This window comes from Triturus cristatus, chromosome 7, assembly GCF_964204655.1.
Source record: "Triturus cristatus chromosome 7, aTriCri1.1, whole genome shotgun sequence".
NCBI lineage: Eukaryota > Metazoa > Chordata > Amphibia > Caudata > Salamandridae > Triturus > Triturus cristatus.
Window position 1 is genome coordinate 1,685,451,150 of NC_140590.1, and position 15,742 is coordinate 1,685,466,891.

Genomic DNA, 15,742 nt, shown 5'->3' on the forward strand with positions numbered 1-15,742 from the left:
CATTTCCGTGAGTCTTGGTCGTCGGCCAACTTGTTTCGTCCTTACAGACTTCTTCAGGGCTACAAAACGCACACGAAAAATAAAACATTTAAAATTATATACAAAGTATATAAACCCCCATTACAAACCTTTATTATACAACTCACCGTCAAGACAATCAGCCCGTTCGATTTCCATGATATAATGTGGCCACCAATACACCATCCCCAACATAAATTCTATTAATTATCATCGCAATTTAAAAATGTCATTGTTTTTCACTGTGCAGCAATCCCTTCACTTTTTCCTTTTGTGGTCCTATTTTGTCTATATACATTCTTATTTACATGCTAAATTTGCTTACTGTACCAATAGTTCAATAAGGAAAGTATTTCCAATTATTCAACATACCTTTCAGAAGTCTTTTCCCTTTAGATTCAAATCGTTGGAGTATTCTATCTGATTGGTATCATTTTGTCCAATGTGTGAGCTATTGGGTTCACAGTCTCATTGCATTATGATAATGTGCCTTTTTGTCCTAAAATTGCATATGGACAGTATAATTGTCCTATTCTATATATTATCCCTAGATCTCCATTAGACCCAAGTACTATACTCTTCGTAACTATAAATAAATCTTCATTACCTTTATTCATGACTATATTTTCTGTCTTGAATTGTGAACTGGCATTGTAGTCTATAAATCTCAACCGCTTCTGTTATAATTTGATCAATTATTATAATCCTCCTCCATTCAATTTTCACATCAGGCCAGGTCCTCCTGATTCTACAAAGTGAAATAGCTCACTTTAAAATCAATCGCCCACTCTACATTTATTATAAAATCAAAGACTATGTAGTCTGCAAATTGTACATTCGACTACCAATCAATATCTAATTCAATTTATATTTATAAACCAGTTATTGTAAATTTATTCATATAATTTATTATCGCATACTAAAGCCTGGGGATCCAACCTCACATGGGTACATTTCCCAGGATGCCTGTAAACACTGATTGCCCCTAGAAGGCCCCATTTATCTCCTGTTACTGATGTCCACACTCTTGCTGTCCAAATGGAAGCAATTACACTACATTTCCCAAATACCCCATATATCCTGACAGTCATCTACAACCTTTTGTATAGTTACTGTGTTCTGCACGACTTTTCAGTCAACCCATACAACTCTTACAATATTATTTCATATACTCCACCCTGGAAGAGTATTTCCCTCCCGCAGAAAAATTCAGACAGTTCCCCATCCAAAAGAAAATATTTTTTTGCTTTCGTACATTCATTCGAATGCCCAATCATTCTCCAGGATAAGCATGTCAAATCGTGTTTTACATATACCGTATTATTATCCCTACAAACTATTCTTAGTTTACCCTTTACAGTTGGTGCAAATACAAAATTACATCCTTTTTGTCTCCACATTTTTCTCATTCTTTACTCTTCTTTACTTACTATTTACTTAGTGGTGAGTATGGTGACTCCTAGCATCATCACATGCTACTAACTACTGGGAAAAAGCCATTTAAATATCCCTTGTAATTGACTTCACCTGAGTTGACGAAAGACAGTAGTCCAACCCACTAACCTACAGCCGCCATCTTGGACTGTTCAAGTCTGTACATAAACACCTCTGTCTTTTACTTTCCATCTTACGATTTTAACCATTCTTTGCTAATAGCCAGGAACGATTTTTGATCATTTATCTAATTATTTCTGTTCCACTGCTATTACCCATGAAAATAAATATTTATCAGCCACTCTCTTATTATCTAAAGTGGTCAAAAAATCGGGACCGCCATCTTAGGGTTGTCCTATGCTTGCAAAATATCGACACTAAGAATCTAGCTAACTGTCAATGTATTACTGTGAAATCAAAATATTACAATAATTACACTTCAAAGATTAAAATTGTAAATTAGGAAACGGTCAGTTTCGCTGAACACGTCATCCTTCAAGAACATCTCTTTCATACTCTACTGTCTCCATGATATCCCATAAATTGTTTCTATTAACCCTTTCGCTGCGGCGGGAATTCCGCCGCAGCGCTGGGGGGGGTTTGGGGGCAGCGCGGTGCTCATGACGGAACCACTCCGTCATGAGCCGCGGTTGAGCTGTGCTCATGACGTAGCGGTTCCGTCATGACTCCGCCCACTGTGCTAATCGCCCGCACAGGCGGGGAATTAGCGCCGCGTGGGCGGCGCGGCCGCCAACGGCCGCAGCATGACGGAACCACACCGTCATGAGCACACGGCGACCGTGGCTCATGACGGAGTGGCTCCGTCATGAGTGGGGAAGGGGTTAAGATGCAATTTCATAAAAGTAACATATAAACTCTTAATACCAGGAATGACTAGCGTGTTTTATATCTGCCCGTGTAAAAGAGAGAGGCCTATTTATGGTGCCCATCTTTGAACATCCCAACAATTATACAACAATCCTGTTTCTCGATCAGCGCTGAGCTCCTGATTTTCACAGCAATCTAACAGTTACCTTTTAACTAACTGTTATAGATAAGTCCACGGCCAGTTATAATGGCCACTCATGATCTAACCACCCCAGACTGGGCCATATATATCCAAATGGTGCCTTGGATATATTGCCACACTCCGTTTATTCAAGACTGACATTTTGAATCCTAATACAATGACTTTGAGTACCATGGATACACTTGTGCCAGTACTCCTATATACCTTATACGGCCTACGTCCATATTTTCATAAACAATTATGAAATTCACAATTAGAATTTAGGCCTTTTGTGACTGATCTGAAGCGGCATATCGATCTGGCTTCTGCCTGCCTCAGGAACAGCTCCCTGTCACCACTTCTCTCACCCTTGGATACATATTCTAGTGCATTGAACCAAATCTGTGTATTTGTAGGATGTACACAATGTACTAGGTAATTGCGCACCTTAAGGCTAGCTACTGGTTTTGCTTCTAACTGTATTGCATCTTTACACACCTGATTTTAATAGAAACTTGTTTTTAACTTAAAGTGGTTTTAAAACTTTGTACTTACGTGTGATACTCTAGTGCTGATAAGTACGCGATCCCCGGTCCGTCACGGCGAATCACTGCCGATTGTACGGAGGGATAGACGCAACTCCGTCCACATTGTACCTCACTTCCTGCCCCCGGGTATAACAGACAGATGGCTTGCCGGCCGCGCTGCCAGCTCGGCGCGCCAAAGGCAAGCCCGTCTGCGCCCGTCCGCTGCCGGATCGGGGCTGGCGCCGGCCATACTGATGGTAATGGGAGAGGTGAGGCCTTATGCTGGACTCGAGTGGATTTGATGCGTCTTAAAGGTTCAATGTGTTCATGGTCACACCAGATTGATTTAGCTAAGTCCCCACTGCTGCATAGCTGCTGCTCATGCGGTCAGATCCTGAATCAGGTCAAGGTTGCCAGTATTGATAAGGTACCTCCCCGAGGCTTGGCGAACGAGTGCAACGAAAAAATCAATGCGTGCCTCGTCAATTGTAGATCATTGCCCAAACATGCGGAGGATGTCTGGTCATTATTCTCAGAGGATATTTGGGATGTTATGTTCCTAACTGAAACCTGGTTAAACTCTGATGCTGTGACAACAATCGCTCTAGCTATCCCACCAGGTTTCAATATGTGCTACGCCAATCGAGAAGGCGAGAAAAGGGGGGGTGGGGTGGCTATTATTTTTATAGATTCGTGGACATTAGTGTCCTCTGCCCCTCTTCAGGTACAGGGCATTGAAGGTCTTAACTTCTGTATTCAAATGAACCCCTCTTCCGCCCTCGCGGGCATTCTTACCTATAGACCACCAGATTGTGCAGCGACTGCGTTTCAGACTCTGTGCAATTTCATCGCTCAAAAATCTGTAGTGTATTCCAGTTTTTTGGCCCTGGGAGATTTTACCCTGCACATGGACGACCCAAACTGTGCTCAAGCAACTCAGCTGGTCTCGTCCCTAGCAGGAGACCGCTCTCCTTGAGGTGACAGTCGGTGAGATGGTCGCTAGATTCAGGGGCATCGGCATTGCTGGTGCTCCTTGATCTGTCTGCGGCATTCGACCTGTCGACCACACCATATTGGTCCAGAGACTACAAGGGGTGGGCTTTGGAGGGAAAGTGCTGACTTGGTTGACCTCTTATCTGAGCGGTCGTACTCGGAGAGTTGCCCTTCAGCCACTTGCATCTAAACCAAAACTGCTTTGGTGCGGTGTCCCCCAGGGCTCAGCTCTGAGCCCTCTACTTTTTAACCTCTACTGTTTTCTTTGATTGCCAACTGGGGAGCGAAAGCGATTTCTTACGCTGACGACACCCAGTTGGTTTTTCCGTTTAAGGAGCGGACGGTAGACACTTTCAAGAACTTCAAAGGCTGTCTTCGAGACATTGCACTATGGATGAACTCAAACAAATTAAAACTTAATGCTGGGAAGATAAAAGTTCTGTTCTTCGGCAAGGGCTCAGTGCCAGATTCAGATCTATGGTGGCCGCCAGAAATGGGTCTACCACCATCCTCTGCTACACGTATTCGTAATTTAGGGGTGAGATGGGAGGCGGACCTCTCTTTTTCAGCCCAAATACAGCAGGTTTCTGCAATTTGTTTTAGTAAACTAAAAAATCTCCGGAAAGTTCTACATTTCTTACCAGAAGATTGCCGTAAATCAGTAGTTCATGCCACAGTTACATCTAGGCTAGACTACGCTAATGATTTATGTCGTGGGCTCCCCAAATACGCCATCTGTTGCCTTTAGATGATTCAGAATGCGGCTGCGAGACTGGTTCAACGTATACCGTTTCAACACCATGTCTCTCTGCAACTACAGGAGCTCCACTGGCTTCCAGTGGAGAAAATAATTAAATTTAAGGCCATGAAGCTGGTCTACCGGGCCCTTAATGGAAACTGCCCGGGCTACCTGAAGGAAAGACTGTGTCCCTACAAACAAAATTGTGCGTTGAGATCCAATTCTCTTAACTTGCTGCGCACCCCACGCTTTGCGAAATCCCGACTGGGTGGCAGAGCTCTCACAGTCAGAACGGCTTCTTTGTGGAATGCCCTGCCTGGGTTTCTGCGGCAAACCGATTCAGAAGCCTGTTTTAGAAAGGCCTTGAATACGTGGTTCTTTAGGGTAGATTAATATGGGCTATTAATACCGGAGCTCTCTTTGGACGCAATTACCTGCTGCTCACAGCGCCAGGACATCCCTGTTTGGGGTAGCTGTCGCGCTTTATAAGCTTCAGTATTATTATTATTAATGTATAAATGTGGCCACTGGATATTCATCGCCCTTTTGTCTAATCGCTCTGACATGTTCTTGTACTCAGGATTTTTTGTTTAACATCTGTTTATTGAAAGCAAGCATATAGAGACATATGGCATAGTAAGAACAACAGCGATTAGGCATCATAAGCTAGGGTGGTACAGCAAGACAGTGTAAAAGTGACCCATCAAGGTAACCCCCCCCCCGCCAAAATTATGGTAACCAAGTACGATGGAGAGCAAGTCATTCACAGCAGGAGCAAAAGTCTTAGGCCTAGGAGAGGCATAGGGTGAGAACAAAGGTACAAAAACCCCGAATCCAGAGATCCAGGGGAAGAGTGGGGTAATACAACAGTTGCGTATACAGATGGATCCTGATGGGCAGTGCCCAAGCTATAATGAAACTCCCAGCACATGAAGAAGATACCACACTTTGCGATAATATTAAAAAACTTCTGCCATATTGAAGAAGAGCAAAAACGGGTAACGTAGGAAGGAGAGAAGAAGTAGTCAGAAAGAATAGAGGAACGGAAAGGAAAAGGATAAGCGAGCAAAGGAAGCTGTCTCCTCATGATTTTAAACATTTAATGCTGCTCCACACATATATTTTTCATATACACAACCATCTACATATACAGTGAAACAAGTATTACAATTTACAAACTATTCAATTGTATATTCCCTAGTTGTGTTGTACTTGAATTTGGTGTTTCTTTTGTACCCCAGATGACGGGTGGAGCATGTTCTACACATGAAGAAGCCTTTGGGCTTCGTAGGTATCCAAACTTTAGAAAAATCAGTTTCCACTGTCCCCTTCACATAGCTGGTACAAAGTATTTGTTTTAGGGTAGTGCCCCTACGATATGTCACTCTGGGTTTTGGGGATATAATCCCTTTGGGGAGCCCTCTAGAATCTAAAATATGCCAATTCTTCCTTAATTTGTCATAGATGTGTTTACTATAGATGTATTGTGTAATAAAAGCAACCTCTTGATTTCTCCTGTTGCCAACATGTCTACATTCTGAACTAGGACCTAGCTTTTTTTTCAATTTAATTTTGTGACCCTCGTTTCTGCTTTGACGAGGCAGCCATTGTTAAAACCTCTCTTTGAAATCCTTTTTGATCCTCTCCACTCTTTTAGCAAAATCGGATTTTTGACTGCAGTTGCGCCTCACCCTGACCATTTACCCATATGGTATTGCTTCCATGGACGTCTTTGGGTGGGCACTCGTGGCATGAAGCACACTATTGCATGCAGTTTTTTTTAAATGTCACTCTGTATAGCATTACCATCTATAAATAATCTAATGTCAAGAAAATCCATGTCACATTTATGATGCTGGATCGTCAACTTAACATTAAATCTGTTATCGTTCAGATAGGCATGATAGGCAATAAGATCTCCCACAGAGCCATTCCCTAATGATTAAAACGTTGTCTATAAACTGACCACAGAATATGTTGTCAGTCCACTTCTGGGACCCTGGGCCCCAGGCATTCTCTGCCTCAAACAGCCCCATAAAGAGGCTTGCATAAGACTGGGCGAACCTGGAGCCAATGGCAGTCCCTTGTTTTTTAAGATACCACTCTCCATTGTGAAGGAAGACATTTTATTGAGTATGATTCTGGCCATCTCTAATAACATGTGTTTGCTCAAAATGGCTTGCATTATGCTTGTCTAAATTATGTTTTTAGATTATTCAAACCACATTCAGTGATTATACAGGTATACAAGCTCTTGACGTCCATGGTCACAACCATTAAGTCATCACTGTCCCAATGAAAATCCTTCAACTTGCATAGCACATCTTTACAGTCTCTCAAATAAGAAGGAAGACATTCTTACAAATGGTTGTAAAAAAGCATCTACTTATTCTGCTATTCATTCATTTGGTGATCCATTACTATATATGATTGTTTGGGAGGGAAAATTGGCTTCTTTATGGATTTTAGGTAATACATAGATGCACTGATATCTGGGACAATGGACGAGCAAATATTTGCATTCCAAATCAAATCAGTTAATAGACCAGATTCATTGCAATCTGCCAGTCTTGCATTAATGTTATTCAGTACTGACCATGAGATCATCTTTTAATCTCTCATAGCATACTTTATCTTGCAGTTGTCTATCTCCCTCAGATAATCGCTGTGATTCATGAGGACTAGGTTCCTGCCTTTATCAGCCTCTCGTATTGCAATGTTAGGATCTTTAGGATCTTTTAAAAAAAAATCTTAAGAACCTTTCTATCCATTCTAGTTGGATTTTGTGCATGTTTACATTTGCTGCCTTTATTGTGAAGATCTAATTTGTATAGATCTTGTGTGACCCTATTGTAAAATGTATCTATCACTGTATTTTGTGAGTTTGGAGGCATATCTAGATGCTGGTTTCAGACCTCTATCTAATTTCACATCTTCCTGAACATTCAATTCCTATGCTATCTGCCTTATATCCCCCAACATCACCATAATCATTTAATCACTTGTATGTCATTTATATCAGATATTGAGAAAGTTTAAACATTTGTATTACATGATCTATCACGTTGCACCCAAGGATGCTCATTACATTTGAACTTCCTCCTAAATTTGAACAAATCCACATTCAAGTCTACTAAACTGCATTTTTCAGATGAACAAAAATGTAAACCTTAACATAAAACACTTCAGGTTCAGTTAACACTTTTGATGAGAGATTGCCAATTCTCAGTTTATTTCTTGTGCTATCATTTGCAGTGTCGTGGGCACCCCAGTTTAACTCCAGGGTTATTTCTTGGTCCGAGTGGTTTTGGCCTGTAGTCTCGTTTGCAATCCTGGCTTTGTTTCTTGCCTCCCCTCCTGGTTCTTCCCCTCTGTCATTTTGTACTTTCTTTCTGTTCCCCAGGTGGTATCTCTTTAGCTATCTTTAAAGAAAAGGAAGGGGATTCCCCACTCTCCTCCCTGCTAGTGCTCTTCCCTGGATCATTGTATGGAAAAGAATATAGTTACACAATGTATTAATAGCAAATGATAGTCGTGGTAGGTCAAAGCTGTAATGTTAAACAAAATAAGAAATATATGTCGCTCAGGAAAATAACCTGTGACGAGATTGGCAAAAAACAATATCTAAAGATAGGAAGTTGTGGTACCAACCTATGTCTTTCAGTCCACTGGAAAAGTGGCATTATTTTGTAATGTCAACTATGAGGACCCCCAAATAACGTGGTGTCCAAAAATAGACTGACTTGTAAGCTCAATCGAGATGCTACTCGATGCGTCCGCCATCATAGAATGATAATAGTGTATCTTTTTTTTTTTTTGTCAAATATTTTTATTAACATTTTCGTAAGAGAAACACATTGCGTGATAGTACATTTTAAATTGACTTCATTTCGTGTGTTAATAAACATTAAGAATTACAATCCTTTCTCTGGATTGACATCTATCTATTACATAGTACAATCGCTTCAGTAAACAATATCACTCTAGTTTGCATGTCTTTTCATATGAAGATGCATCTCCTTCCTGTTGCGTACTGATGTATTAACTACCGGCTATGGTGCTTAACTTATAACTGGGGAGTGAAACTGGGGTGGTGTTCGTGAGAGCCAGGATATGTGAGTCAGACGGGGTACCGGGGCTACTGTGCAGCCTGCTTGTGGGTGTGGCTAATTTCTGCAGTTTGGGGCCTGTCCAGCCGTTACCGTCTGTCTGGCTGTCCTAGATAGTAAGTGGTTGCGTTGTCGTGCGCCGTTGCACATTTGCAGTAGTGTGAGAAATAGTGTGTGTGCACTTTAAATCTAGGCCTGTGGTTGAGTATCTGCTGGGGCTTGCGATGAGATGTCTGAATCGTCACGCGTAGGTTGTTGTTTGAATTGGTGTTTCAATAGGGTCTACTTCATGGATATGGGGTGTTTGCGAATCCCTTTTACTTCCTCCTCCCTGAGTGGTTCCTCCTCCACTGTCGCTCATTTGTGCACTGCTCCCACCCATGCTGCTATCGGGGGTCCAGATGGGGCCCGCCAGTGCATTGCTATTCCCCTTTTAGCTAGTAGTATTGCTAGCGATGCAAAGCGAATCAGCACTATGTGTTGTTTCCACCGCCGGAAGATTCAGAGTGTGCAGGTCACCCATGTGTTCATGTTAGATAGACCCGTGAGGTCCCTGAGCGTCTCGTGGACAGTGTTCCAGTACGATTGTATTGTAGAGCAGTTCCAAAACATGTGATGAAAGTCCGCGTCCAGTGATTGACATCTGGGGCATAGGAATTGGGTGTCTGGATAAAACCGGTGGAGACGCGCTGGTGTTTGATACGCTCTATGCAATATATAAAATTGTATGTTTTTAAATCACGCGTTTCGGGACACCTTCTTGGGGTATTCGAGTGCCATCTCCCATTCTTTAGTGTGTAATTGGCGCCCCAGCTTTTCCTCCCATGTTACCCGCAGTGCATCTATGGGTTTGTTTATGAGCTCCCGTATGGCTTTATAAAGCCAAGTGATCAGGTGCTGATCCATCCCCATGTGCATGATTGTGTGAAGGACCGGATGGGTTGCTGGTTCTCCTGCCGACAGATCATGATCTGGACAATGGCTTTCTATGATTTGCCTGTGGAGTAAAAATTGGCCAGGGGGAAGGTCAAAGTCTTCCATAATCTGGCGATACGGCCTTAACAGTCCATCCTCAAATAGGGACTCTATCTCAGTTAGAGAGTGTTCTGTCCATATGCGGAGCATGCCAGTTGTATAGTATGCCTCTCGTCAGGGCCAGCCTATCAATGGCAGTAGAGGGGAATACAAAGGTGCCCCTGCAGACATACGGTGTATCCTCTGCATGCATTTACGAGCCACCAACACCTGTATTGGGTATGTGCGTCGCGGCTTAGTGCCTGGCAGTAGTAAAGGTGGATTTCCGTAATGGGAATAGGGCCCATCTCCGCGTATGTCTCCCCCATGTGTCTACCCGCTGTCCAGTAGGACAGCCACTGTAGTTGCGCCACCAGGAAGTATGATTCAAAGGAAGGTGTGCCCAGCTCTCCCTGGGTGGTGAGTAATTGTAACTTAGCTAATGCTATTCTATGTCTGCCTGCTCCCCAGATTAGCGAGCTAAGGAGCGAGTCTAAGTCCCGGAAAAATGCCCGGGGTGGGATTACCGGTAAAGTGATACAATAGCCGTGGGACTATTATCATCTTGGCTAAGGCCACACGTCCTTACGGGGCCAACGGGAGGTTCTTCCAAAAACCCACCGTCGATCTAATCCCGGCCAGCGCCCGGTGGTGATTGCCCTCGAATATATCAGATGGGGAGTGATATAGGCGAACCCTAAGATAACAGGGGATGCCTGTGCTCCATGTTAAGCTCTGCTCACCTATCCTAACATCCTGGGGGGCGTAGTGGTTACACCGTGGACTCGTCCCAATTCACTCTGAGCCCGGATGCCTCTGCAAATTCTTCAAGTGTTGTCCATATGGACATCAGATCTGCGGTGATGTCCCGTACATGTATTAAAAGGTCATCAGCATACAAGGAGACACTGTGTGATACCCGCTATGGGGGATCCCCCAATTTTCCCCCTCCTGGCGTAATTGTATGGCTAGGGACTCTACGGCTAGGGCAAGAGTGGACAACCCTGTCTCGTGCCTCTCTCCACCCCAAAGGAGGATGATATGTATCGTCCCATGTGGATGCACAAGGTAAGTTTGGTGTACAGGAGTCGTCTGTATTCTAGGAGGGTGGGACCTATCCCTATCCATTGTAGGACCGAGAACAGGTATGGCCACGTGAGAGTATCGAAGGCCTTCTCGAGGTCTAAGATGAGACAGGCTGCTCTAGGAAATGCGGGGCTCGCCTGATCTTGTACATGGAATAGTCTGAGTACGTTTTGGGACGTGTTTTTCTCTGGGACGAATCTGCATTGGTCTGGGTGGACCAAGGGCCGCAGAATTTGCGTGTGGCGGTCCGCCAATATCTTCCCTAATATCATACAATCAGCTGATAACAGTGTGATGGGACGATATGCGGCCAACTGTCGTGGGTCACAGTTTGGTTTCGGGAAGGATACTAAGACTGATTCCTGAAGGGAGCTCTCCCTTTTCTAGCGCGTCCGTGAACATCTCCACTAGGCGGGGGACCAACAGGGGGCAGAAGGTTGCGTAATATTCCAGGGGAAAGCCATCCAACCCTGGTGCTTTGTAACGTGCCAGTGCGTGGATTGCTAGGGTAATGTCTCGGTGTCTAGTGCTGTTTTCTCTGCCACTTCCATTTGTGGTATCGTCAATGGGTCAAGGAATTGATCTACTGCTCCCTGCCCGGTCTGTACTGGATTTTGGTATATCTTAGTGTAGTACTGATGGAACGCTTGTAGTATTTGTTTGGGAGCGCACTAGATTACCAGAAGGATTGAGCCCTTCAGTAATTGGTTTTACATCTGTATCCTGTCTAGCTAGCCAGGCTAGTAGTGTTTCTGTTTTATCCCTCTCCTTGTGTACCCTAGTTGCGTATGACTTGAAGTACTATCTGCGCAGGCCTGAGATAGCGGCTAAATGCGTTGTCTTCGCCTCTACCACCTGAGTTATAGTCGCCATGTTTTCGTCTTCCTGTTTTGTTAGGGTAGCTAGCTTCGTTTCAGCTTGTGTTAGTGCTCGTTCCAGTGTCCTTTTTACCCCCACTATTTGTTTTATACACACTACCCGGGCTACTACTTTGAATACATCCCACTCTACTAATTTGGATGCCGCTGTTCCCACATTATTAGAGAAGTATTCCTGTGTGCTTTGCCCCTGTTCATGTTTGAAAACCTGGTCCGTCTAGCAATCCCGTGGTAGTCTCCAGGTGGGTACTGGGGGTTCTCCAGTGTAGTATTAGTATATGGGCGTCATGGTCGTAGAGGACCCGGCCTAGGTAATCCGCATGCTGAATTTTGGGTATTAGCGACATTTTACATAGAAACCTATCCAGTCTAACCCGTAGATAGTGTGGGATGGAGTGGAACGAGTACAGCCTGGTTTGCGGGTGGTGAGCTCTCCATGCATCTATGAGTGCCCAATGTGTGACCCAGGTTTGAAAACGTTCCGTTTGCTTGTGGGTGGGAGAATGTCCAGGAAGCGGGTGGGATCGGTCTAGGGCGAGATTCAGTGTGCAGTTAAAGTTGCCCCCTAATAGCCACGGTGTAGATGTGAAATGGGCCTGAACTCCTGTTAGGCAGTCGTAGAACCTGCCTTGCTCAGTGTTTTGGGGCGTATATACTACCCAAAAGTATAGGTTGTCCGTCTAGGAGTCCTTCCAAGAGAGCATACCTCCCCTCTTTGTCCACCACTCTCCGGAGTTCTTGAAATGGGGTTCCCAGTCTGACTCAAATCGGCGCCCCTCGTGCATAGGCAGAATATGACGTGGTACATATGGTCCCGACCCATCTACAGGTCACAAGCCTTTACGGGCTTGTGACCCGTCTGTGTGGTCGCGCTGTATCCCTGGACCGGCCTGTTGCTGATGCCCGCCAGGAGGTCCTCTCCCCCACTGCGCTTCCTCTTTGTAGGCTAATAGATGGGGCGTTATTTCTCACAGACCCTCGATCCCTCTGGTGGGAGCTCAACTGCGCTCAGTGTCTCTGGGGGCAGCCCCCCGGCGGTCACGCGCTAGCGGTATGTCGCCCCCTCGCTGCTGGCCTCGGTTTCTGGCGCTCACCTGGACCAGTCTCGAATGTCTTCTCCCCGGGCTCTGAAGGGGTCACGGAGTCTTCGCCGCCGCTTCGGGCACCACCATCTTAACGGAGGGACCTCCGACGATAATGGGCTGCTTGTCAGGTATTTCCTGTGTCTGCTTTATTGCGGTATGGCAATGCCACCGATAAGCTCCTGCTTCTGATGTCGGTGTTGGCTCCCCAATTCAGGTCGCAACTCTTGTCGCCTCCGGAGCGAAGACCTAGGCGCCGAGGGCCGCCCTTTTGGCTCTGTCCATCTGCGCGCCTGCTCTGTTCCCGGGCCGATTCTGCATTCCAGCTCTGTCCTGGCAAACGGGAACCACCGGCACCTGTTAATGTCGGTAATGTGGGCTGCCTGCCGGAGCTCTACGCGGACACGACCGCCATCGTGGCGCCTGAAGCCACGCCCCCCTGATAAGGGTGTATCATAAGTACAAATTCACATGCTGGGCCTGACATCCTTGTCGTATAACTCCCCCAAATTTTTTGCTTTCCTTCCTCCTGTTTTGCTGATTTTCTTTTTGCTGGCTTTAGGACTCTAGCACTGGTTAGCAGCAGTAAAATGCACAAAGTGCTTGTGCTCTGTCTTTCAAACATGGTGTAATTGGCACATTTAATTTACATGCATACCTTTAGTAAATTGCACTACATGCACCCAGGGCTTGTAAATTAAATGGTACTAGTGAGTCTGCGGCACTTATTGTGCCACCCGCTATAGTAGCCTTTTAAACATGTCCCAGGCCTGCCACTACAGCTTTTAGTGCCGTGTTAAACTGCCATTTTTACTTGGCCAAATAAACCTTTTGCCAAGCCTAAGCCTTCTCTTCTACTATATGTCACGTAAAGTAAGCCCTAAACGCTTATAGGGCATGGTGCATTATATTTAAAAAGGAGGATATATGCATTTAAGTTTGACCTGTCCTGCCAGTGAAAAAACATCTATTGTCATTTTTCACTGTTGTAATGCATGTCTCTCCCATTAACAAACACTGGGCTTACCTAATTACATTTAATACGTGATAACTTTGGACATTCGAACAAATGGAGAGATTGTGTTTACACACCAATGAATTGTAATTTAAAATCCTCTTTAATGGTAAAGTTGCATTTTAAATCTGAATTCTGAAAATGCCACTTTTTATAAAGTTGGCATTTTCTTATCCTAACCATTTGTGCCTTTTGCCAATGTCTTGAGTCACATCATTTTGAATGTCTCTGTGGTTGGGTTGGTTTATTGCTTTCAGACTGTAGCCCAGAGGGGACTTAGGTGTGGACAGGATAGGTCAACCTGGCAGGATGACTAGAAAGATCTGTACCCAGCCCCATCTACATTTCAAAGGTCTTTTCCTCATGCACAGACAAAGGAATCCAACACCAGGCCTACACTGTCTTCTGTCACTTCCAGATTCTGGAACCAGATGTGGGGGAATGAATAGGAATCCTCTCCCCAACCCCCCCCCCCCCACCTCCCCCCCCATCCCAGCTATTGATGGTGGCACCACGTAAAACTATTGGACCTCCAGGGTCATTTTTCAGAACACTCCTGGACCTGTGGAAGTTATAGAATGACTGCCCTGCTGCCAGAGGACGGTCCTGCTGCTTGATGGGTTGTCTTGCTGTCTGAGAAGGAAGACTGGACCCGCTTCCCTTCATCCCAGGCTAACCAGAGTCCCTCCAAGGGTTAGGTGGCTGGCCTGTGTGAGCTGCAGGGACACAACAATCTTCAGAAGCCTCCCTGCAACTGCCTAGCTGACCTGCTGTACTGTACCTGCTCTAACCTGAAACTGGACCTGCCTGAGCTCTGCTCCTGCCCTCTGCTGAAATGCGTCCCTGATCCCCCAAGAGGTGCCTCACCAAGGCCTTGACATTTGGCTGGTATTAGAGTGTACTCCTCCATGCCTAACAGTGGACGTCATCAAATCCGATGCAGCATTACCCAACTCGATGCAGGACCTCACATTGCAGCAACTTCGCAGCTGGCCTCAGGAGAACAGACACGGTGCTTCACAACTCGACGCAGCACCTCGCAGCGCAGTCCTCACAGCTCCTCATCAGAACTGGGTAAGCGTGACGCAACTCATTGCAGGACTTAGCATTGCATCACTGCACAGCTCCTGGCTGGAACCAATGTCGAGTGACATGAAGACTCGCATCAACGATCTAAGGTACAACTCTCAGAGGGACTAACCTGGTCCTAGTATCCCGCCCGCACTCCATCGTGGTCGGCCTGAATTTATGGCTTTGTCCCGGTCCGGTGCGACTGGATAACCACAGTTGGTGCTTTGTGCCTTAGGCGCTATTTTTACTCAACACTGTAAAGTTCAGTCGCTCTGGTTCTACTGATTGGATTTTTTATATTTCTGGTATCATTTTATTTATTAAACATTACTCTTTCTAAATTGGTTTGGGGTTTTTCTTGAGTTCTGTTTTCACTTCATTATTTTTTGAGTGCTAAATAAATTCTTTACACATTGCCTCCAAGTTAAACCTGACTGCTTTGTGCAAAGCTACTAGAGTGTTATGCACAGGATTATTTAATGATTTTTGTGGTTCACGCTGACATGGATTGTGATTGTTGCCTGACTTCCTCACTAAATGTTTCCCTCATATAGTAACAAATCCATTTACAAGAACTCTATAGCCCGCCTCTGATTATCCTTATTTTTTCCAGTCTAAAGGAGGACCTGTGACTAGGACGTGTGCCGCGGCTGGAACCAGCATGTTCCGTCTCATGAGGGATGGAGAGCCTGAAGACCCAGCAGCCATGTTCCTTATGTGAGCACAACTTTTAATTTTATTTTTAAGAATGTGAGCACAACTTTATT

General features: G+C 44.9%; 1 protein-coding gene across 1 annotated transcript in view; it reads left to right on the forward strand.

Annotated features, from left to right (window-relative positions):
* The window catches only part of MLF2 (myeloid leukemia factor 2), a 93,286-nt gene that overhangs the window by 23,389 nt on the left and 54,155 nt on the right, over positions 1–15,742 (forward strand). The window contains exon 2 of the mRNA XM_085619835.1: positions 15,589–15,692. Coding sequence (XP_085475961.1) covers positions 15,637–15,692 — 56 coding nt within the window. The 5' untranslated portion in view covers positions 15,589–15,636. The remainder of the gene's footprint in view (positions 1–15,588; positions 15,693–15,742) is intronic.